At 45.9% G+C, this 24,091-nt stretch overlaps 1 protein-coding gene across 1 annotated transcript; it reads right to left on the bottom strand.

Moving 5' to 3' along the window:
* Nucleotides 1-8,813: 8,813 nt before the first annotated feature.
* Hmgn1 (high mobility group nucleosome binding domain 1) lies at nucleotides 8,814-15,018 on the bottom strand. Its single transcript, XM_028752522.1, has 6 exons — nucleotides 14,877-15,018; nucleotides 14,720-14,749; nucleotides 14,602-14,631; nucleotides 14,448-14,498; nucleotides 12,050-12,172; nucleotides 8,814-9,656 (listed from the first exon to the last, which is right to left on the bottom strand). The coding sequence occupies exons 1-6, from the start codon at nucleotides 14,889-14,891 to the stop codon at nucleotides 9,615-9,617; spliced, it is 291 nt and encodes a 96-aa protein (XP_028608355.1). The 5' UTR covers nucleotides 14,892-15,018; the 3' UTR covers nucleotides 8,814-9,614.
* Nucleotides 15,019-24,091: the final 9,073 nt, after the last annotated feature.

Here is a 24,091-nt window from a genome sequence, read left to right as displayed (position 1 = left end):
GGGATTTCTGAGTTTGTGACCAGCATGGTCTACAGATTGAGCTCTAGGACAGCCAGGGCTACAAAGAGAAACCCTGTCTCAACCAAAAAACAAAAACCAAAAAACAAAACAAAACAAAAAAACCAACAATGACAAAAACCAATAAAACAAAACCACAGACCACAGAGAACAGGACTCACTGGGTTACATTGAAGAATTAGCAGATCTGGACTTCCTTATGTTTATAGTTCTCTGGAGTTGCTTGCATTCCTTGGCTTGTGGACTCCTTCCAAGTCTTCACTGCCAGACCTGTCTCGCCTCCTTGTCTCACTTTAAAAAACCCAGGTCCATATAGACCATGCAAGAACATCTCACCATTCCAAAGCACTGAGTTTAATCATGTCTGCACTGTTGCCATGTGCAGCGACATGTTCACAGGATGAAGGGAGAGGACACAGGGCATATCATATCACTGAAGAGAAACCAGCAGGAAGCCACAACAGACCAATGCGGTGCTGTGGCACTGAAGGGCTCGCCTCTGTGCAGGGCTGATGCATTCACCCGCAGGGCTTTGTTCCCTCTCAGGACTTAGTTCCTCTCAGCTTCTTAGACCCTCACCTGCAGAGCAGGATGGTGTGAAGGTTTGTGTGGAAGTCCTCAAATCACAGAGTCCAATTTTGCCCGATTCAGCTCGCAGCACAGCTCTGGGCAGAGCTGATCATAAATGCTTTAGCAGGAAGAGAGCTACGAGAGCTGTCCCTGGTGGCACAAGCCAGTCACCCCAGCTACCTGGGAGGCTGAGGCAGCCGCTTACAAGCTCAGTTCTGCCTGGGGCTACAAAGAGAGTTCAAGACCATCCTAGGCAATTTATCTGGAACTTGTCTTCAAATAAAGATTAAAATATGAGGTGGAGCTGTATGGTGTTTGCCTAGCATGTGTGAGGCCCCAGATTCAATCTTCATTGTCATAGAATGGCTTCTCGAGTACACACACACACACACACACACACACACACACACAGAGTTGTAAAGCAGAAGTCCTCAAACAACAGAGTCATATGTTGTCTCCTCCAGCAGATGGCTCACTGGGGTAAAGGTGCTTGTCACCAAAGCTGATGGCCTGAGTTTGATCCCTGAGATCTATATGGTAAGAAAAGAACCAACTTTCAAAAGTTATCCTCTGGCATCCACATGTACACACACACACACACACGCATGCATATGCATATATATATATATGCCCAGTTTTTCAGTAAGCTTAATCAGCAAGCACATGATGATTTATAATATACAGTATAGTAAGAGAGCTATTTTGGATGATGGACCTCCTGAACTGGAAGATAACTCCTGTGTGTGTGTGTGTGTGTGTGTGTGTGTGTGTGTGAGAGAGAGAGAGAGAGAGAGAGAGAGAGAGAGAGAGAGAGAGAGAGATAACCACTTTAACAACTGCACTGCATCTGCAGCACCTGCCTTATCTGCAATCTTAAATGTGCTCAGGATCCTCTCCTCATTAAATCTAAGTTTCTTGTGTCTTTCTGATGTTTGCTGCTCTCTTGTAGCCCCAGGTAAGAGCCCCAAGCAGTGGGCATGGGTAGCCTGAATACCATGCTGTCTTGACATCTGCTCCATTTGAGCATGCTGGTCTATCAATCACTTTGGAATTCAGCTCCACTCAGGCTCTCAGGAAATGGGCAGAAGGCAGCTGAGTCTTCTCCAGAATGAAACACCAGTGGCTGTAGTTGGATTTCCAAGCCTATCCGAACCTTGGGAAACTGTGGTTCCAGATCTCTCTCAGCACTCTGGACTTCCGAACTCCTACCAGAATGTCTCCCTGAGCCCTAGTTACAGCATCCCATAGCTTCTCTGACCTGCAGCTTCAAACTTTTCCATGATCCAGTTCCAAAAGTCTATGAACCACATGAGTCGGTTTTATCATAGCAACAGCCCCACTTCTGGTACCATTTTTTTGTATTAGTTACTTAGATTGATGGTGTCACAAAATACCTGATAAAAACAACCTCGGAGAGGAAGGGTGGTAGTTTATTTTGGTTCATCTTTTTTTGTTTTGTTTTGTTGTTTTTTTGTTTTTCGAGACAGGGTTTCTCTGTGTAGCTCTGGCTGTCATGGAACTCACTCTGTAGACCAGGCTGGCCTAGAACTCAGAAATCCCCCTTTCCTGTCTCTGCCTCCCAAGTGCTGGGATTAAAGGAGTGCGCCATCACCGCCTGGCTTGGTTCATCTTTTGTTGTTGTTGTTGTTTGTTTTATTGATTTATGTATGAGTGCTCTTCTTCATGTACAGCTGCTCACCAGAAGAGGGCATCGGATCCCATTACAGATGGTTGTGAGCCACCATGTGGGTGCTGGGAATTGAACTCAGGTCCTCTAGAAGAATAGCCAGTACTCTTAACCACTGAGATATCCCCTCTAGCCCTTGGTTTATGGTTTTAAGGTACAGTTCATGATGAGTGGAAGGCACAAGCTGCAGGTATCTGACACTCTGTGCTGATCTCTACAGGCAACCAGGCATGCAAGTACATATATGAAGGCCAAATACTTACATATGTACAATAAAATAAATACATCTAAACCAAAACAAATAAAACAAGTCTCTAGAAACACCGGTGGCTTGGTGTTGGTGGTGTACGACTGACTTTAATACCAGAAGGCAAAGGCAGGAGGATCTCTTTGAGTTCGAGGCCAGCCTGGTCAACATAGTGAGTTCCAGCACAGTCAGGACTAGATAAAGACCCTAGCTCAAAACAAAACAAAGCAACATCAGCAGACAGTCTGTTTCCCAGGTGATTCTGAATCCTGTGGAGCAGGCAGTTGAGATTAATCAGAGCTGAGATTAATCAATCTGAGTTGTGCACAGAGCTGAGCACAGTTGTGATGATTTGTTTCAGCAGCTACAGTCAGCCATTAATGTAAATCAGAGCACATGGGTTCTCACCTCCAGGAAGTGTGCTCTAGCCACACTTACTGGTATACACATCTAGAATCCCAGATTTGAGGAGTTTGAGACAGGAGGATCAGGAGTTCAAAGCCAGCCTTGGCTCTATTGGTAGTTAAGAAAGATGTCAGGATATGTAATTCAGTGGGTAGGATGCAAAGCAGATGCCCTGGTGTTTCTGGCACCATAAAAATCAACCATGGTGACACACACCAGCTGCCAGTAATCACAGCACTCCAGATGTGGAAGTGGTAGTAGTTCAAGGTTAGCCTCAGCTACTTAGGGAGTTGGAGACAAACCTGGATGGTGGCACTCTGACTCAAAGGAGAAAAGGCCTAGACTCACATGTACAGACACTAAGTTGCAAAAAGTTGTAGACACATGACCTCTTGCCTGCAAAGGCCCATGTTACTGGAGTCAAGCTGTTTCCAAAGCCAGTTACTGTGGTGGCCAGAGTGCACAGCTCCATGTCACTTGCCACACTGAGCAACGTAGCTGGGGGGTGGGGTGGGGAGGGGGAGGGCTAACACAGAGCTTCATATATTCTAGTAGCTCAGGCTGCTCTTGAGGGTTTCTGTTTTGTTTTGAGACAGTCCCTATAAAACTCTAGCTGCTCTCTAGCTGCTCTGGTCTGTCACATAGTCTAGACTGACCTTTAGTTACCAGAGATCTTGTCTTTGCCTCCTGCGTTCTGGAATTACAGCTTTGATTTAAAAAACACACACACACAACCATTTATTTTATGTATATGTGTTGTTTGTTTTTGTTTTGGTCTGAGTGTTATGTCTGCATGCCAGAAAAAGAGCATCAAATCCCATGAAACTACAGTTACAGGCTGTTGTGAGCCAGTACACGGATGCTGGGGACTGAATCTGGGACTTCTGGAAGGACAGCCAGGGCTCTTAATCACTGAGCCATCTCTCAAGCGCCATGACTTTGAGTTTTTGATTCTCCTGCCTCAGCTGCCAAAGCACAGAGCATGTCGATTACAGGCATACAACACTAAGCTAGGCCTTTTGTGCAGAAAGTTTTAGAGAACACCTTACTATGTTATTATTTATTTGGGGTGCATGTGTGTCCACGTAAAACAGTACCTGTGGAGGATGGAGGAAAACTTGTCAGGGTTGGTTTTCTCATCCTACAACATGGGTTTTGGGAACCAAATGGCAGGCCATTAGGTTTGGGGTGAGTTCCTTCACCCAGTAACCCATTTCACTGTTCCTCCATGAGTCTCTAAAGTGTCACCCTAATTATAAATGCAGCTTGTTTGAACCAAGTCTGTATCATTAATCCTTATTCTCTAACTGTGACAAAGAAGATTTCACATCCCCCTTTTACTTTAAAGGACCTTTTGGAATGTGGCAGGATGCTGGCTCAGAGGTTGCTGTTCAACCTCAAGGATGGGAATTTGGATCCCAGTACCCACATAAAACAATTCAGGTGATCTGCACACACCTGTTAACACCAGCTTTGATGTGGGCAGAGACTGGAAAGGATCACTGGGGCTTGCTGGTTTCCATGCCAGCCAAGAAAATACAGTCTTCTCACAAAAAAATAGCTGGAAATGAGAGAGGACACGTGACATCTTTTTGCTTCTCTATGTGCCAACACACAGATAACTCTTTAATAATTTGTCTGTGTGGAGGCATGTGCACATAAGTACACCACCAGAGGCACCAGATCCCCTGGAGCTGGAGTTATAGGCAGTTGAGAGTCATCTGGTGCCCTGAATCAAACTCAGGGTATTCAGAGGATCTGGGTTGGATTCCCAACACTCACACGGAGGCTCACAACCCTAATTCTAGTTCTAGAGAGCTGGTACCCTCTTCTGACCTCCAAGGACACCAAGTATGCTTGTGGTACAGACATACACGCAGGCAAAACCACTTGTACACATACAAATAAGATCTTTATTAGTGTTATACTTTGAGTCTGAAATGTTCCCATAGGCCTATGTATTTGAGCAGCAGGTCCTCAGCTGGTAAGGCCATTTGGGGAGGTTTGAGGCATTAGCTAGAGATGGAGGATACTGGGGAAGATTTTTGAGGGTTATAGCCTGGCCCTATTTTCAACACAAACTGTCTCGTTTCTGATCATGCAGCCAGTGAGCTTTGCTTCCAGGTCCTGCCACTCCAGCTACCATGCCCTCCTCCTCAAGATGGATTGACTGCGAGCCAGAGTAAGTCTGCACCTGTAAGTCCCTGTGCCTGTAAGTCCCTGTCCTGTCTTTTTGTCACAGGGCTAAGAGGTGACACCTGCTTTTTATTTCAGAAAACACTACAACCAATTTTCCAATGTTCCTGGGACTTCTAGAATTTACATTTTTCTTTTAGTTTACATTTTTCATGTATCATTGTACTGCCTGCATGTGTGTAGTGCTCTATGTGCAACAAGCTTGAGAGCCTTGGAACTGAGGTCACAGATGATTTCTTCTGTGGGTGTTGGGAACTGAACCCAGGCTATTTGCAGGAGCACTAATGTTCTAAATGTTTTTAGATAGAAAGATGCACTTTTTTTTTTGTTTGTTTGTTTGTTTTTCAAGACAGGGTTCCTCTGTGTAACCCTGGCTGTCCTGGAACTCACTCTGTAGACCAGGCTGGCCTCGAACTCAGAAATCTGCCTGCCTCTGCCTCCCAAGTGCTGGGACTAAAGGCGTGCTCCACCACCGCCCGGCGAAAGATGCACTTCTTAAGGCTTTTGCTTACACCTTGTATATCAAAGACTCTAGCCATGGTGTATTTTCTTTATAAGCTGGTTATTTTTGACAATGACTAAGATACTAAGACCTAGCCATGGGATGGCTGGACTCCTTCACAAAAGTAGGGCTTACCTCAGGAGCTACTGAGAGCACTTCATTATACGGATCCATTCAATTCAGTTTACTGAACTTACTTTGTAGTTCACATTGCTGTCAAATAAGGAAATGTAAAGAAGAAAGTGAAAAGCCATGCACAGCAAAGTACATTCTTTTAGAGAAAACTCAACTGAGGCCAACGGTGGCAACAAGCGCACATTTAGAAACCGTTTTAGTATTTTGCCTGCATGTGTGTATATGTGTGCTATATGTGTGCCCAGTACCTAGAGTCCAAAAGAAGTTTCTGATCCCCTGGAGCTGAAGTTACACATGGTTGTAGTCACTACATGGGTGCTGGGAGCTTAACCCCGGTCTTTTGCAAGAGTAGCTAACTGGGAACAAATGCCTGGGCTTTTGAAACATCAAAGTTTGCCGCCAGTGTCTTGCCTCCTCCAAGGCCACCTCTCAATCCATCTCAATTCTTTCAACTAGGGGAGCATTCAAACATATGAGCTGTTGGGGGCCAATCTCATTCAAAGTAGCACAAGGACCTAACAGAAGTCACCTTCCAACAGGATAGTCAGCTTCATGAACAAGAGCTGTCCACTCCAGTGCTTCACTTACATTGCTAAGTTCTTTCAAAGACTCTCAATAAGACATACTGTTTCCAAGGAAAAGCCCACCAGACCTAGAGTCCCCAGCTTGTCACTTATCAGGGGACACAAGCTACAGCACTGCCCCTTTAAGCATCATCACCCCACAACCCACCATTCCTGTGAAGTCCTGACTCCATCATGTCCCTTCCACAGTGGGCCACACTCAGCTACAGTTGCGTGTGGGGGATGGAGAAGGGATACATCCCACCTGTCAGTGCTTTTGCCTGCCGTTCCTCACACCCACACCTCCAAATTTTGCCTGTATGTATGTGCACCACGTGCATTCCTAGTGCCTGTGCAGCTCAGACGGCATCACCAACATTTACTTTTTCTCAATGGAGACTCCTGTGGAACCACAACCTGGAAGAAGGTGTGTGATGCTAAGCATAGTGTCTTCTACACTAAAGTCTTTGCGGTTGCTGTTCCTTTTTCTTCAATAGGATGTCATATACCCCAGGCTGGCCTTGAACTTATCCAAGTGCTGGGACCACAAGTTTATGCCACCACACCTGGTTTAAAGTAATTAAAAAAACATCAATAATGATAGAGGCTTGCTAAATTGACTGTATTTACGTCTGACACAATATTCACTTCAAAGGTAAATGTTTTTTAACAATATAAAAAATTGTTCCTCTGATTTTTGTCTCTACAGATATTTAACCACATGCACATACATGTGTGCACAACTCACTGTGTTGTTGTTACTCAGGCTAGCCTCACTTCCAATCCTCCTGGGTGCTGGGATAAAGGTACACATCATTACACTTGTCAGGTCTGGTGGTTCTCATGGCTGCTGGAACTGATTGGAACACACAGGACTTCCTTATGTTGTACTGCATTGAGGCATAGGTATACTTTAATAAAAAGCAATTTAAAATTTTGCCTATATGTATGTGCACCATGCATATTCCTAGTGCCTATGCAGCTCAGAGGGCAGAAGTCACTCCCTAAACGGAACAGGATGCTCTCCAAGAGTAGCAAGTGCTTTTGTTTGTGTCATCTCTACCACCCTAAAGGGCAACTTTTTTTTTAAAGATTTATTTATTTATTTTATTTATGAGTACACTGTTGCTGTCTTCGGACACACCAGAAGAGGGCATCCAATCTCATTACGGATGGTTGTGAGCCACCATGTGGTTGCTGGGATTTGAACTCAGGACCTCTGGAAGAGCAGTCAGTGCTCTTAACCGCTGAGCCATTTCTCCAGCCCCCATAGGGCAACTTTTTAAAAAAGCTTCAGGACTAGGCTGTGGTGGCACATACCTTTAATCCAGGAGGCAGAGGCGGGCATATCTCTGTGAAGACAGCCTCGTCTACAGTTAATTCCAGGATTACCAGAGCTACAAACTACCTGTCTCAGAAACAACAGAAAAAGCTTCAAGGGCATGGTGTATAAATCTTTATTCCCAGCACTTGAGAGGCACAGGCTGGTGGATTTGAGGCCACCATGGGTTACAGAATTCCAGGACAGCTAAAATAGTGAGGCGAGGAACTAAATTCAGATCCCCAGAATTCCATCATCAGCCAGTCTAGCACATCTACAAACTAAAGATATCCTGTCCCAACCCTCACGGTAGCCAGGATCACAAGTCTGTGCTATTGGAATCCATTAGCGAACTTTCCCCCATTCATTTGGTGGTGTTGGGGGATAGACCAAAGACTACAGATGCTCGGCAAGCACCAAGTTCTTCCCCAGGACATATATCTAACTTATCTGGTAGAGAACTTTCCCTAGCATGTACAAGGACCCAAAACATTAACCAGGCCTGGTGGTGCATGCCTATGACCTCAACATATAAGGCAAGAAAATCAATTCAAGATCACTCACAGCCTGGTCTACAGAGTGAGTTCCATGATAGCCAGGGCTACACAGAGAAACCCTGTCTCAAAAAGAAAAACAAAAACAGGATTACTCACGACTACAAAGCAAGCCTGTTTCATGAAACTGTCTCAGCAACCTGTCAAGTAGGGGCCTGCACTGTTCCAAAGACCCAGGTTCTTAGATAACCTTAGCAAGTCCCAGGTTCTTGCACTACAGGTCATCAGCAACACACATGAAAGTAGAAGCCAGATGCAGTGCACAACTGTGAACTCCAAGAGTCATTATCACAAACTATGTCAATCTCTCAAGAATCTGAGAAACCATTCATGACACTATCTACGTGTACACCTGCATGTCAGAAGAATGGCAAATGGCACCATATATGGTTCTCAGTCACCATGTGGTAGCTGCGAAGTGCTCTTAACCTGAGCTGTCCTTCTGTCCCAACAGCATATGCTTTTAATTCCAGCACGCAACAGACAGAGTCAGCAGGATCCCTGAGCTAAGGCCAGACTGGTCTACAGAGCAACAGCCAGGGCTAGACAGAAAGAAAAAAAAAAACTCAAAAAACCCAGAGAAGTTTATCAGAAAATTAATCAGGCATTTTCAAATACTCTTTCACAACAGATTTTATTGGAGCAGAGTACACACATTCCAATTCTTATCACACGTACCCCCAAAAAGCCATATATTGTGTTCACGTACCCAAACTCTGAAGAGTCACATTGTGTTTATGTATGCAAATGAAGAGCTACACACTGTTTTTCTTTGAACTTATTCCAGTGATGTTCTAGCCTCAAACTTGGCAAGTTTCCCCAAGACCTCTCATAACAACCAAATGCTCAGAATCCTCAGTTCCACCAATTCACAATTTTATGCCACACACAGAACACACTCAAAATTTTCATCTTTCACAGCGTATTATCACAACTGTTAGGAAAATGGACTGCCGTGACCACAGACATCACAGTTCTGACAGGGCAAGGACCAAAGACTGGCTTTCTTACAAAACGGTTCTACTAGAAACACGGGACCAGATATAACTGAAAATATTCCAGACACAAATGCACGACTGAGACTCCAAATTGCCATTTAGTATGCTTTGTATTGAAGAATATAAAACTAGCCCCCTCTACGGAATGTTATGGTGACCCCCCGAGACAGTCACAGCCTCTCCTGATTCAGTATCCTGCTATTTTCTGGTTGTACCAAAAAATAAACAACCAGCAAATGATTTAACCTCTTAAAAAAACCATTTACACTTAAAAAATGGGATGAGGTGGGATCCCCTCACCTTTTAAAAATGTTTCTAGAGCTACTAAAAAACTCGCATTTACAAAATAGTTGATAAAAATATTCCTCTGGATTGTACAAGAAGGGAGGCAGGGACCACTGACAGACACGATGGATGCTTAGTCGGACTTGGCTTCTTTCTCTTCTTCAGAGGCTTGGCTCTGCAAACCACAGAAAAAGCAAACATCAAATTCACCATATGTTACAGAATGGTGCTCATATATTCCCAGCCCTCCTCCTTCCTTCTGAGACAGGGTCTCTTGACAAAGCTCTGGCTCTCTTGAAGTCACTATGTAGACCGAGTTGGCCTCAAATTCACCAAGATGTACCTTCTTCTGCCCCAAGAGTGCAGGAATTAAAGCCACCATGCCTAGTCATCCTATTTCTTAATATGGTTGCTTTATTCACAGATTCTGTACTTGCCAACACACCCAGTCTTTTAAGACCTGCAATCAAGGGATACTGCACACAGAGCAACGTGAAGCCTTGGCTGCTCAGGCTGCCTCATTTCAAGTCTAGGACACTCCAGCCTTATTGACACTAATTTCAAAATGTCTGCTTCTTTTGGTGGTCTGGCTGTTTACATTGGCCTTCCAACTTTATGTGAGTGACACTGTAGGGATGCTATCTGCACCTGGCTATAATGTACCCAACAGAACAGAGCAGCATGTTTGAGTTCATGTTAATGATCTGCAAACTTTAAATGCCTTTACACACTCTAGGTGCTGCTACAGAGAACACACAGTACTGTGTTGATCAGTTGAAACATGTTTTCTTAATCTGCCAAGTGGAATGGTTTAGGATTTTGGCAATCTTGTAGGAGAATCAACTCTAATTTGGTTACTATGGTGAGAAGGCATGCCTTCAGCTGCTGATTCTGAGACTTACCACCTGCTGACTCTATAGATGTGCTCCACAGTGCCCAGCTCGATCTTTTATTATAATTGGGATTAGATCAGTAGTCTGAGTCCCAATCACTTAATACTAGACGTGCAGTTAGAACTAGAAAAATGTTTTAACATGTGTAGTTGTTGGCTATAAATTTAGTCTTCATCTACTATGCAGAAATTCCTGAGTTTGATCTCTGGTACCATAAAAAAAGAAAAGAAACAAAACAAAACACCCAAAACTTTTTGACTGAGAAGCAAATATCTGACAACACAAGTTGTCTGAGAATTCAAGGCCAGCCTGGGCTACAGAGCTAGTTCCAGGCCAACAGTAAGATCACACCAAAAACCACTATAATACTATTCAGGCTGGAGGACTGGCTCAGTGGGTAAAGTGAACTGCCACTTAGACAGGATAACTAGAGTTCCTCAGCAACCACACAAATGACAGGTGAGTGCGGGAGCCCAACCTGCAATCCCACTATGCAAGAAAGCTTGGTTTAGCAAAAGACCCTACCACAATCCTACATAAAATGAAATTTCCCTTTCCAAGTTTAACATATATAATAAAGGATTTAAAAAAATAAGAATGCTAGGTTTAACAAAAGCTGGCTGTTACAAAGCATGGAGGCTCATACCCGAAGTCCTCACAGTTGGGAGGTGAGGCTGAGGCAGGCGGATTAGTTCAAGACCCTGTTTCCACCTTGTACTGCATTTTGAGTCTTTTTTTTTTTTTTTTAATTTTATGTGCATTCGTGTTTTGCTTTCATGTCTGTCTGAGCGTATCTATTTCCTGGAACTGGGAGTTACACACAGTTTTGAGTGAGCTGCCATGTGGGTGCTAGGAATTGAACCACAGTCCTTTGAAAGAGCAGCCAGACAGAAACCAGTGGTAGCACATAGGCAGAGTTTGAGGCCAGCCTGAGCTACAGAGCACGTTCCAAGTCATCCAGGGCTTCATAGAGAAACCCTGTCTTGGAAACAAAAAACAAAACACAGAAATCAATGTCATTTTTCTGAACCAAGTTATCACTCAGCTAGAAACTACTCTTCAGAAGAAACAAAACTGTTATTTTTCATTGGAGTGAGTCTAATAATTTATGTATCCAGAATATACAAACTAGGATTCTAGCACAAAAGCAGCCTCAGAGACCACAGCAAGCTGAACACTGCAATGTAAGGCAGAGAATCAGCTCACCTGCTCCCACAGTCTTACAAAGTCACGTGGGAAAAATCTCTGCGCTTTGTATCATACTGCAGGTGAAATTGACATACGCAAATCTCTTATTTACTCTCACTGATTTGTACAAGTTCAAATAAAACCTAGTTCATTAATGTGCTACCTATTCACGGGAGAGAACTGTATAGAAAGTTCCCATAAAAATTTAATCTGCAGCCACCCCCCCCCAAAAAAGCCGGGTGGTGGTAGCACACACCTTTAGTCCCAGCACTTGGGAGGCAGAGGCAGGTGGATTTCTGAGTTCGAGGCCAGCCTGGTCTACAGAGTGAGTTCCAGGACAGCCAGGGCTACACAGAGAAGAAACCCTGTCTCGAAAACCAAAAACAAAAACAACAACAACAAAAAAAAATTTTAATCTGCTACACTAAAGATCCAATTTAACATCTGTTGCTTAGAATCACGGTGCCCGCTTGCGCACTCTTCTGACCTGGTTTTCCGTCTCTCCATTTTCTGCAGGCAGATCTGTAGCTTGCTGGTCAGCCACTTCAGCCTGTTTGCCCTTCGCTCCCCTCTTCCCTTTTATCTGCACTTTTTTGTCTGCTGCTTTATCCTAAAACAAGAGACATTTTACCGGACGTTGCATTCAACTTTGACTTGATGCACAATGCATCCACAATGGATATCTTGACACCTCAGTCTTGACATTAAACAACTCGAGATCCACCCCAACAAGGACACATGTGGCCGAGGAGTCCTGAATCTTGTCATTAGCTGGGATTAGACCTTAAGCCTGTGCTGCCCTTCTCCACAGACGAATTACCACACACGAAAGATTAAATGCAAAGGCCGTATAACCCCACCAGTCCCCCAAATTCTTCTAAGCATGAATAATCTAATTGCCACACAGCAGCCATTGTCCTGACAAGACTTGTACCCACATGTGTAAGACCATTCGCCTTCATGCACCTTCCAGTAAGTCATGCTGACTATCCTGCCACAGTTCCTTGCTTGCTACCATACGAGTAACTACAAAGATCACTTTTTGAGTTATCTTCACCTGGGTGCTGGAAGAATCTGAAAAGCATGGGTATTATTATTGTGAGGATATAACTTGAAACATTAAGTTTAAAACTAACCCATAAGCAGTAAGAAACAATATTTCTGGATCCCATCTGTCGTACAGGAAAGAGCTCTCATCTTCACAGGCGGTGTGGCACAACCATACTCCAGTAAACAAATGTAAGAAAAGCCAAACTCCTTATAGGTACCCAGGATTTCCACGACTTAAAGGGCCCCAGGATAAACAAATCAGTGTTCGAAGTCTGTGTGTGTGTGTCACCTTATAGTAGAGTGGCTATTTACCCACTAATGCCAGGTGACTATTAGGGTTTGATCCCTGCACCAACAAAAAGTATAAAATGTCTTGGCCCTGTGTGATGGTGCACTCTTAATCCCAGCACTAATTCGAAAGAGGCAGGCAGAATTCTGTGAGTTCGAGGCTAGTTAGGGCCACACATGAAAGCTTCTCCCCCAAAATATGTATACATAAAACACCTGTAAGCTAAATGAAATAAATCAAGTCCTCCTTTGTTAAACCTTTGAAATGTTTACTTCTAAAGAGTAACACAGCATATACTACTAGTTGAGTAATTAAGATAAAAGCTTGTGAAAGAAACTCGGCATAAAAATTTAGTGGAAATATAAAAATGAAGCCCTTCTTTCAAGTTTTTCCTTAAGAAAGCCAACTGGCAAGTCCGTTCTTTAAGCATGGTGGCCAGGTATAGGGGTGCATGCATGTCACCCCATGCCCTTAAGTAACAGGGGCTGGAAGAATGGCAAAAGGAAAGACCTACTCACCCCTCAAAAGAAGAAAATGATTACATTGCCTCAGCAAACCTACTTAAGTCAAGCCTAAAACTGCTCTTATCTCAAACTATAAGCAGCTCAAAATATAAACAAACTTAAGAGGAAAACAGGTACTAATGCCCAAGTTTATTCATAGAGAAGAGGTGGGGACAGAGGTGCCGACTCTCTTCAGACCCTCAGGCATAGTGTTCAGGTCAGGATGACTTTCTCTGGCCTGAGAAAGTCTAGTCCACATTACCACCATTCCTTGAGGCTGTATTTGAAAAAACCAAAACTAGGACTTGAGAGAGAGACAGTTCACTGGCTAAGAGTACTCAGCTGCTCTCCCAGAGGATCTATGTTCAATTCCCAGCACTCCCCGGGCAGCTATAAACTGATAACTCTAATTCCAGAGGTCCTCTTTTGGCCTCCAAAATGTACCTACATGCATGCAGGCAAAATACCCACAAATATTTAAAGTAAAACACCAACTAACTATTGGGAAAACAGTTCAATTGTTTACTCCGCTCAATGTCCTCAATGCGGGGAGGGAGGGGACTTTACTTTTAAACAACATTCGTACATATAGGTCTGTGCATGCTTGGGCTGTGCCTGCAGAAGCCAGAAGGGGTTATCAGATCCTCTTATCCCTTGGAGCTGTCACTCAAGACTCAGGTCCCTCTGTAAGAGCATTGTGCGTTCTTAACCAGTGAGTCATCTTCAGCTCATAAAATGCTTCTGAGTTTTTTTTTTAAAGGCTTGTATTATTATATGAGTGTTTTGCACGTACATATGTGCACCGTGTGCCTGCAGCTGGAGATTAGAAAAGAGCATGAATCCTTTCGGAACTGGAATCAACAGATGTTTTTGAGGTGCCCCGTGGGTCCTGGGAACTGAACTCAGGTCATCTGCAAAGCCCTGTTGCTGCGGGAGAACGAACGTTCCACACTTTACCCAATCTACCCCCACCCACGTTCCAGAAACCTCCTAAACACAACTTCAACTAAGCGGCCTTCCCTGAACACCAGTTCGAAACCTACCTTTCCCGCGGCCTTTTTTGGCTTCGCGTCCACCTTGGCAGGGGCAGGCTTCTGGCAAAAGATAAATTAATAAAGGGAGGGGGTGTGAGGCGCTGAGCGGGCGAGCTGTGCCTGGGCCCGTTCGCTCCCGCCCCGCCCCGAGCGCGGTACTTACGGCCGACAGCCTCGCGGAGCGGCGCTTGGGCTGCGGAGAGAAAGACGGGGTAAGCGACGCGGTGTGCGACACCCCCGGCCGCCCCGACCCGCCCGGCCCACCCGAGGCCCGCGCTCACCTCCGCTTTCGCAGCTCCATCTGCATTAACCTGCAGGAGAAAGCACAGCGGAGAACAATGCGGCCGCGTGACGTCACGCCCAGCCGCCCGCGTCCCCGAAGATTCCAGAACCCCTCAGACCCGAACCCTGCGGGCGCCGTGGCTCCGCTGCGCTCACCTTCCTCTTGGGCATCGTGGCGGCGCGGGGTGGGAGACGCGTGCGACGCCGGATCTGTCACGGAGCTGCACTGCCTAGCCGCCACCAGACGAACTGCTGCGACCCGTCGCGGGGGCGGTGGGAGAACCGGATGGAACCGGATTGGGGCCCGCCCTCTCTCCCCCGCACCTCCCCGCCGGCCGGGCCGCCCCCAGCCCCCATTGGCTGTTTAGGCCCACCGCGCCCGCCAGCGCCGCAGCCCGTACCCCGAATAGGTGCAGCGAGCTGTCACTCCGTCTCATCGCCCCGCCCCCTGGGCCCCCCACCCCGCGGGCGCGACCCCGGCCGAGGGGCGGGCCGGAGCCGCTCGACCCCGCTAGGTAGTTTGTTTGAAGCCGACAGCAAAAGTGCGGTCTGCGCGCTGATTAGTGGGGACATGTCACGTGCCCACCGCATCGCTGTCCCACAATGCCCCGGACACCAGGCACCCGCCCGTGGTGTCCACTCGCAGACACCTTGGGTTTGGGAATGCCTTGGCCAGATTTGCCATTAGCCCCGGGAAGCGCAGGCACAGGCTGTAGTGCGCAGGCGCGCGCGGGCTAGTGGCGCAGACTCAGCCTGTCCTACGCGCCTTTACCCGCCTATTTTTAGGTAACTTTGTCTGTTTTAGGGCTTGCAGCTGTCAGGATCTCGGGCTTGAGCTTCTGCCCTCCCCTCTGCATCATCCCCGTCCTATGTTCCAGTGTGTGCAGGAATCGCATCGGCCTCTTCCAGACCCGGTGCTTTGTGCAGCGGCGTCGGTTTGAGCTCCGACTTCCAGATTGCACCTTTTGTTTGAGGAAAGCAGTTAACATTGAGTACACCTTGAGAAGGCAGACAGCAGGCTGGGTAGTAGGGTCCCAATTCAATTGTAAGAATTATTATATATGTCTTTGCCTACTGTAAAACTTGTATGTAGGACAGGATCTTGGAATCGTTTATCTCTTGCACCGTTTAAGATTTTTAGACAAATGTTTTAATTCCTGGACCCAGTAAACCCTTGTTTTCCCAAAGGCCGACTGCTGTATTCCAGGGATTAAATGGCTTGAAGCACTGACTCTTTGTCGTTGCGGGTGCAACTCCGTTCCCTTCATCTCCTGTGGCCCATGTCTTTTCATGCTTGCCCGACTGAGTTAAGACTGTGAAGTCCTATGCCAACTAGTGGGGGAAAGACATTGATAACATCTGAGTTAAAATATAAACCAAATGCACCTACTGTCCTTGTGTTTTTAATCTTCTGATTGTATCCAAATAAAGGTTGCTCTTACAGGAAGGCCACCAGAAATGACCACTCAGACACAGTTTGTAGCCAATTCCAAGTCTTTATTTCCCAGGATAGCCAGGGCTACATAGAGAAACCCTACCTCAATTGACAAAGTCTATTCCAGTGGCTGGTACTACACTCAGGTCCTCAGGGCTTAAGTGTAGCCCGGAGCATTTAGACCAAGGGGCTTTTAAAGACAAAAGCTATATCCTGTTGTCTCTGCAGCTGCAGGGGAGGTTTGCACAAGCAAGCAGTTGGACAGGAGCTAAGATGAGTTAGGTGGGGGCATCTTGGCCTCTGGTCCTGGAATAGAGCTGGGCAGTTTTCCACAGGATTCTCCATCAAGGAGATCAAATTCTAGTTAAATCTGAAATGGCCTGAGCAAGAATACAAGATGGAGAAAGCTCTGCCCTGCCTGACCTGTCACACTCACATGTAAGATGGAGGAACCCTTGCCCTGTCCTGCGCTGCCACACTCACATGTAAGATGGAGGAACCCCTGCCCTGTCACACTAACATGTAAGATGGAGGAACCCTTGCCCTGTCCTGCCCTGCCACACTCACATATAAGGTGGAGGAACCTCTGCCCTGTCTTGCCTTGTCACATGCGTTGTCTAGAGATGTCAGCTGGAGTAATCTCTTTCTTTGTGACCTCTAACAAATTGAGTGGGGTTACTATACAAAAATGTTTTAATTTTAGGATTGGCTGGAATTGTAGAGGAAGAAAAGTCATAGCAATGCTTGGAGTGATGTTGAGAGCAGGCCCGCTAGCCATCATTTGGTAGCAGATGAGGCAAGATGGGTTGATAATGAGCAACTGATAGGAAAAAAAAAATCTATCTAGATACCTCATTACCATGGAGAGCTCCAGGGTTCTATGCTCCTTGGCCGATTGCCATGGTCCTCAGTGGGGTATCTTGGTTATCTCATCCAGAGGACATAAAGGTAGGCAGGGAGAAGCCCCACTCCTACCGTTCTGAATTTTGAGATTCACACGGTTTGAGGTCACTCAACCTTACCAGTTCTTCTATCTGGACTCCACAGTCACCTACAGGGAGAACAACTGGAACAGGAATGGAGCTTAGGTTTTCTCTAGTTCTGTAGCTTTTTAAAAATTAATCCTAAAAAAGGCTCACCATTAAGAGGCACTTGAGTTTGAGGCACAAATTTGTACAGAATACCTATCTGCGTCAGGCACTGCGAAGATTGGGGTGGGGGGGGGGGGAGAGAGAGAGAGAGAGACTGGATGCCAAACTCTGAGGCTTGTTATAAAGCAGGGAAGAAAATACACAAGCTGTGTTGAAGGCATGACGTCCAATTGAACAGACTGTCGAGAGCTGATTGGATCGCACGGCAGTGACCTCTATGGATGAACTCACTGATGAGATTGTAGCTGGGTGGGCTTTTAGGAGGTGAGGAAATTTTCCTTATTGGAGGAAGGTGTCACTGGGAGCAGGCTTGAAGGTGCATCTGAGTCTGCTCCTGGTGTCTGCTAGGCAAGCTCCCTCTGGTGCATTCCTGCAGCCATGATGTTCTGCCTCATTTGGTCCCAAGATACCATAGCCAGGTGACTTTGGACTGAAGCGGAGAGAGCAGGGCCTGAGCGAGCGGGGTGGGGCAGAGCAAGAGGGAGAAGGGAAGGGGGGAAAAAGGATACAAAGTCTCAATTATACAAGGTAAGTCTTGGATCTCTATATACAACATAGTGGGTAGAGCTAACATAAAGGGATTATAGTCTTCTTTAGAAGATTAAAAAATATAGTATATAGCCTTTAATCCCAGCACTTGGCAGAGACAGGTGGATTTCTGAGTTCGAGGCCAGCCTGGTCTACAGAGTGAGTTCCAGGACAGCCAGGGCTACACAGAAAAACCCTGTCTCGAAAAACCAAACACACACACACACACACACACACACACACACATATGTATATATAGTATATGGATGTAAACCTTCGTGTACAAGGAAGTCAGAGGTATTGTGCAAAAACAGAAAAAGATTTTCTTCCTGGCCACCACTTGGTTCCCAGAAGCAATGACTCTGAGACTAATTATTTATTAATAAATGCTTTGACCATGAGTTTCAGCTTGTTCTTCGACTTGCTATTAACTTATCCTTTTTACCCTAACCTGGGTCCAGCTACTTGGCTAATTTTCTCTCCTTGTCTTATGTCCTTCTTCACAGTGTTCTTGAAGTGAATCTCCCCTTTATTCTATCCTGAGTTCAGTTACCTGATGGTTTATGTCTGTCTCCTCAGCATTCTGGGTGACTCTTCCTCGCCTCTGACTATTTCACAGAATTCTCTCTCTTCCTGCCGGATTCCGCCTCCTATTCTCTGTCTCAGCACATAGGCCACAAGCTTTTTTATTGACAGGTGATGCTTAGATTCTATTTTCAGTATCCCCTGGATCCCCTGGAGCAGGAATTCCAGGTGGATCTAAGCCACTCCTCGTGGTTGCTGGGAACAAGATTCCTGACCTCCACAAGAGCAGCAAGTCTTCTTTAACTGCCAAGACATCTCTGAAGTCCCCACAGAATAGAGCTGAATGTGTGAAGTGATCTTACGACAAAATCATCTATGAGGGGATGACGCAGAGCGGGAAGTGATGGGATGTTATGGCCGTGGTGGTGGTTGTCGTCGTCGGTGGTTCTGAAGTGGAATGTACTGGGTGAGATGAACTGTGTCTTTGGGGGAGCTGGTGTTCAAGAAGATCGGGTACCCAAGCAGTAGTAGCAAGGCACTGAAAGCAGTAGCCTTTGGTATCTAAAGACAGTAGCGGCAACAGTGAGTTGCTTGTGGTAGCGATGCCCAGTGTGTGTAGACAGCAAAGAGGCAAGGAAGGGTCTAGTGAGGTTTATGTCATGGATAGGGTTCCCGAGTTAGAACTTAGATTAGGGCCAACAATAAGAAATGGGTCATCTCCAACAGGAGATTGTTCCAAGACTATTGGGTTCAGAATTTGGAGCAAAATCACAGTCCCGGGTTCCCAAGCACTTTCCTTTTAATTATAAGTAAGCATGTGTGTCTTTAGGTAGATTTTTGCAGAGTATGGGCTCCCACGGAGACCAGAAGAGAATGTCCAGAAGATCATCTGGAGCTGGCATTACAGGTGGTTGTGAGCCTCCCAATATAGGGGGTAGGAACTGAACTCAGGTCCTATGCAAGGGCAGTACATGCTTTAAAAACTGAGCCATCTGGGTTGGAGAGATGGCTCAGCAGTTAAGCACATTGGCTGTTCTTCCAGAGGTCCTGAGTTCAATTCCCAGCAACCATCTGTAATGGGGTCCAATGCCCTCTTCTGACGTGTCTGAAGACAGCCACAATGTACTCACATACATAAAGTAAATAAAAAATACTTTTTAAAAAACTGAGCCATCCCTCCAAGTCCTTTCTTTTTTTTTCTTTTTTTTCTTTTTTTAGTTTTTGAGACAGGGTTTCTCTGTGTAGCCCTGGCTGTCCTGGAACTCACTCTGTAGACCAGGCTGGCCTTGAACTCAGAAATCCACCTGCCTCTGCCTCCCAAGTGCTGGGACTACAGGCATGCGCCACCACCGCCCGGCCGTCCAAGTCCTTTCTTAAAAACATGGTTGTTAAGTGTTGCCTACACATGTCTCAGACTCCTAGGTTCATGTAATTATTTCCCTCACTGAGCTACTTGAATGCTTGGGACAGCGTGTGTGTGCGTGCGTGTGTGTGTGTGTGTGTGTGTGCCACCATGCCCTGCATGCTCTCTTTCCTGTTTGATGACTTCACCTTCAGGCTGGAAGGGGAACTCTTTGACAGACCCAGATTACAACATGTGAACATAGAGTTGCTCTTCCCAGAACCTCAGTAGTCTATTGTCCTGATTCATCGTTCCAAATCCTGTCTGAACATTCAAGGAGAACAGGACACAAACCACATGGGTTTACCCCTGGACCTGGACCACAAGTTGAGAAAGTGAACATCTGAACCAAAGGGGGCCTCTGTCAGAAGGGCAGAAGTGGGATTGCTGGCTGGTGTCAGCAGTGTTTGCTCAGCAGGATAGAAGGAGACTCAGTAAAAAACAGAAGGATTTCAGGGGAGGCAGGTGGGTTTGTGTTTATACACTGAGTTGAAAGAGCATTCAGGGTCCAGTGGAGATGGTAACGTGCCCAGGACTAGTAATGATGGGATAGCTTCATGGGCAGTGTCTTAGGGTTTTACTGCTGTGAACAGACACCATGACCAAGCCAACTCTTATAAGGACAATATTTAATTGGAGCTTGCTTAAAGGTTCAGTCCATTTTCATCATGGTGGAAAGAATGGCAGCATCCAGGCAGACATGGTGCAGGAGGAACTGAGGGTTCTACCTCTTGTTCTGAAGGCAAACAGAAGACTGGCTTCCAGGCAGCTAGGAAGAAGGTCTTAAAGCCACCGTGACACACCCACTCCAACAAGTCCACATCCACTTCAACAAGGCCACACCCACTCCAGCAAGGCCACACCCCCAATAGTACCACTCTCTAGGCAAAGCACATTCAAACCACCACAGAGAGCAAGGATGAAGAAGAGACCTGGAAACAGTTCCAGTCCCTGCTGTGCTGTGGCATTCTTGCCACTGTGAAACCCTCTGTCCCTGTGGTGGAGGCTGCGGATAAACAATGGTAGGTGTGAGTCAAGTCAAGCCTGTGTGTAAAAGAAATGACTTGAAGGGTAGTACAGCCCAGCGCTTGACTGTTGACTTCACTCTGATAGTTCAGCTGCTGCAGAAGTTCAGGAAGCTAGGGATGCAAAGGAGAGTGAAACCCCTGGGCCAGATGGCTCCAGAGTAAAAGTGCTTGTAGTGCAAGCCATCAAGATAAGTTCAGCCCCAGGATCCATGCCAAAAGCTGGGTGTGGTGGCACACGTGTCATCCCAGCACTCCTAGGTAAGATAGGTGGCAGCAACAGGACCAGTCTATGTTTGCAGGCCTGTTAGCCTGGCGTACAAAGTGAGAGAAACAGCTAGAGACACCCTGCTCTGCCTCAACAAGATAGGAGGAGAAAACTGACTCCCAAAAGCTACCCAGCTACCCTCTCTGACCTCAACACGCTCTGTGGTGCACACATTCCTGCAGTAGGTGCTCGCGAGTGTACACACACACACACACACACACACACACACACACACACAAATTAAGGGCTGGCAAGATGGCTTATGGGATAAATACCACCGAGCCTGATAGGATGTTAGCCTTTCTTCTAGGCTCCGCCCAATAATTACCTAGAAACAGCCTGTTTGGCTCTCTCTGAACTCCCTCCCTCCCCCTCCCCTCCCTCCTTCCCTCCTTCCTTCCCTCCCTCCCTCTCTCCCTCTCGCTCTCTGTCTGTCTGTCTGTCTGTCTGTCCATGTCTGTCTCTCTCCCTCTCTCCACCCCCACGTGTACGTGTTCCTGGCCAGCCTCCTCCCTCTCTCTCTCTCCCCCCCTCTCCTTCCCTCTCTCCTTCTCCCTCTCCCTCCCGCTTACCCTCCTGCTCCCTCTTCCTCCTTCTCCCTCTTTCTTTCCCCTCCATGGCCTCTTTCTGGTCTTTTTCTCTCTATCTGTCCCTCCTTCTCCACGTGTTCCTGGCCGACCTCTCCTCTTCTCCCCTCCCCTCCCCCATCTCTCTCTTTGTGTCCTTCTCTGTCCTCCCTTCTTTCTCTGCCTTCTTACTATTTTTTCTCTTTTTTATTTATTTAGACAGGGTATGACATAAACTTATTATGTACACCAGGCTCGCCTTAATTTAGAAAGATCCACCCGATTCTGTGTCCTAAGAGCTGGAATTAAAGGCATGTGCCACACACTGGTCTCTCTTCTTTTTTAAAAAAATCTATTTCTATGGTTAACCTTTTCTTCTAAACAGTCCATCGCATTTATGGTTATTTTCTAACAGGAAGCCTGCCAGACTTCGATCAAATCATTCTGTCCTGCCTCCAAATACGGGATGGAAGGATTCCTTTCATTCTTTGTTTCTACTCAACATGGCTCAAGGGAGGATCACTTCCTCAAAGGAGCAGCGTTTAATACTCAAGAGAAATAAGAATATTCATCCTGATGGTAGAGGAGCTTGCTCTACCTGCTTCCAGAGGGTCTGTGAACAAGTGTGGCTCTTGTTGGCTCCCGTAAACTGACTGTCAAGTCAGAGGGAGGACATAGACACGCTTACCTGAGGTAGTCTAAGGGACGATGGTCCAGTCAAACCTAGAACAGGGAGCTGCCTTAAGTTTAACCCACAATTGCGATTTTCAGCCTTGACCAGAATAGCAAAAGTGGAATTTCTTTGTTGTTGTGAGACAGGGTCTTACGTTGTAGTCCACAATGGTCTCAGAGTCAGTATCTCCTACCTCCGTCTCTTGGATGCTGGGCTTCTAGGCATGCACCACTGTGTCTGGCAGTGAAATGTTCTATTGAGAAACATACTCTTACTTTTATACAAAGAAAAGGGCAAACATACGTGTGAATCCTTTCTTGGGACTGTTTGGAGACTTTGCTCTGGTATAAGGACAGCTAACAAAACAAAGGGACAAAAATAACCCTTCCTCATACTGAAGAGACACAGAATGCGGTCTCTACCTTAATGCCTTTTCCTTTTCCCTTTCAGAACAGGGATGGGAGAGATGGCTCAGCAGTCAAGAGCACTTGTTCTTGCAGAGGACACAAGTTCTGTTTCCACACCCTTATCTGGTTGCTCACAACCAATCAGATAACTCCAGAGATCCAGCGGCCTCTCTGGCCTCTGCCAGCACACATGTAGTTCACGTACCTACGCTCCCACATACACATAAAACGACAACTTAAAAACACATCTATACATCGTTTGTATGAGTGTTTTGCCTGCATATACGTTTATGCACTGAGTGCATACTTAGTGCTCACAGAGGTCAGAATTGGGCATCAGATCCGTTGGGATTAGTTACATATGGTAGTGCACCATTCTGTGAGTGCTTGTCATGAATCTGGGTCCTATGCAAGAGCAACAGGTACTTTTAACTGCTGAGCCGACTCTCTAGCCCCCATAAAACATTAGATTAAAAATAAATAGAAACCAAGGGGTCTGGAGAGAGATAGTTTAGTTAAGAGCACACACTGCTCTTCCTGATGACCTGAGTTTGAGTCCCAGCAACCACATCAGGTGGCTCACAACCCCCTGTAACTCCATCTCCAGAGAAATCACATCCCTCTGAGCTCGGTGGGAACTTGCATTCATGTGCACATACACGTGACTAAAATGACAAAAGTAAATATATATATTTTTTAAAATAATAAAGGGCTGGAGAGATGGCTCAATGGTTAAGAGCACCGACTGTGTTTCCAGAGTTTCTGAGTTCAATCCCCGGCAATCACATGGTGGCTCGTAATGGGATCTAGTGCCCTCTTCTGGTGAGTCTGAAGAGGGTGACAGTGTACTTATATACATAAAATCAATAAATAAATCTTAAAAGAAATAAAATCACTATTTAATTGGTAAAAATATATGTAACACATAGCTTTTCCTGCTAATTGAATGTAAGTGCAACCTCATTTATTTGCGGATTAATATTCATTATTATGTGTGTTTGGGAAAACCCTCCTGTTCTTTGAGATAATTTTGTGTTTCAGCAGCACCAGGCTATGTGCTCTGCTAGTCTTACTGAGCTTGTACAAACACCATACATTTAGGTTTGCACTAGAAAGGGCTTTTTTTTAAATGTAAATGCACCTGTCCTGCTAGTTGAGCCTACCAAAGTCCTCTTTCCATCAGTGACTCTAAGTAAGATGTGAGGTCTGCCCTGGTAGATTAGTCTGGCTTGCTTTCTTATGTTACACATGTTTAAATTCACACCACAGCAGAAGACTTTCTCATTTCTGATTGACCGGGTTTTAGGATGTACTGGAGGCAAAGGAAGTTCGAGGCTGTATTTGTTGTTGCTGTTTTATTTTTTTTTGTTTTGTTTCAATCTTGACTTTTA

Source organism: Grammomys surdaster, unplaced genomic scaffold, assembly GCF_004785775.1.
Source record: "Grammomys surdaster isolate TR1022 unplaced genomic scaffold, NIH_TR_1.0 125925, whole genome shotgun sequence".
Classification (NCBI taxonomy): Eukaryota; Metazoa; Chordata; class Mammalia; order Rodentia; family Muridae; genus Grammomys; species Grammomys surdaster.
Note: the sequence above shows the minus strand (reverse complement) of the source record. Positions and strands in the feature narration are given on the sequence as shown.

Coding starts and splice junctions, on each gene's coding strand:
- Hmgn1 (XM_028752522.1), bottom strand. Junction 14,632..14,719: donor ATGGAGCTGCGAAAGCGGAG/GTGAGCGCGGGC, acceptor TTCTCTCCGCAG/CCCAAGCGCCGCTCCGCGAG. Junction 9,657..12,049: donor ATGGAGAGACGGAAAACCAG/GTCAGAAGAGTG, acceptor TGTGGTTTGCAG/AGCCAAGCCTCTGAAGAAGA.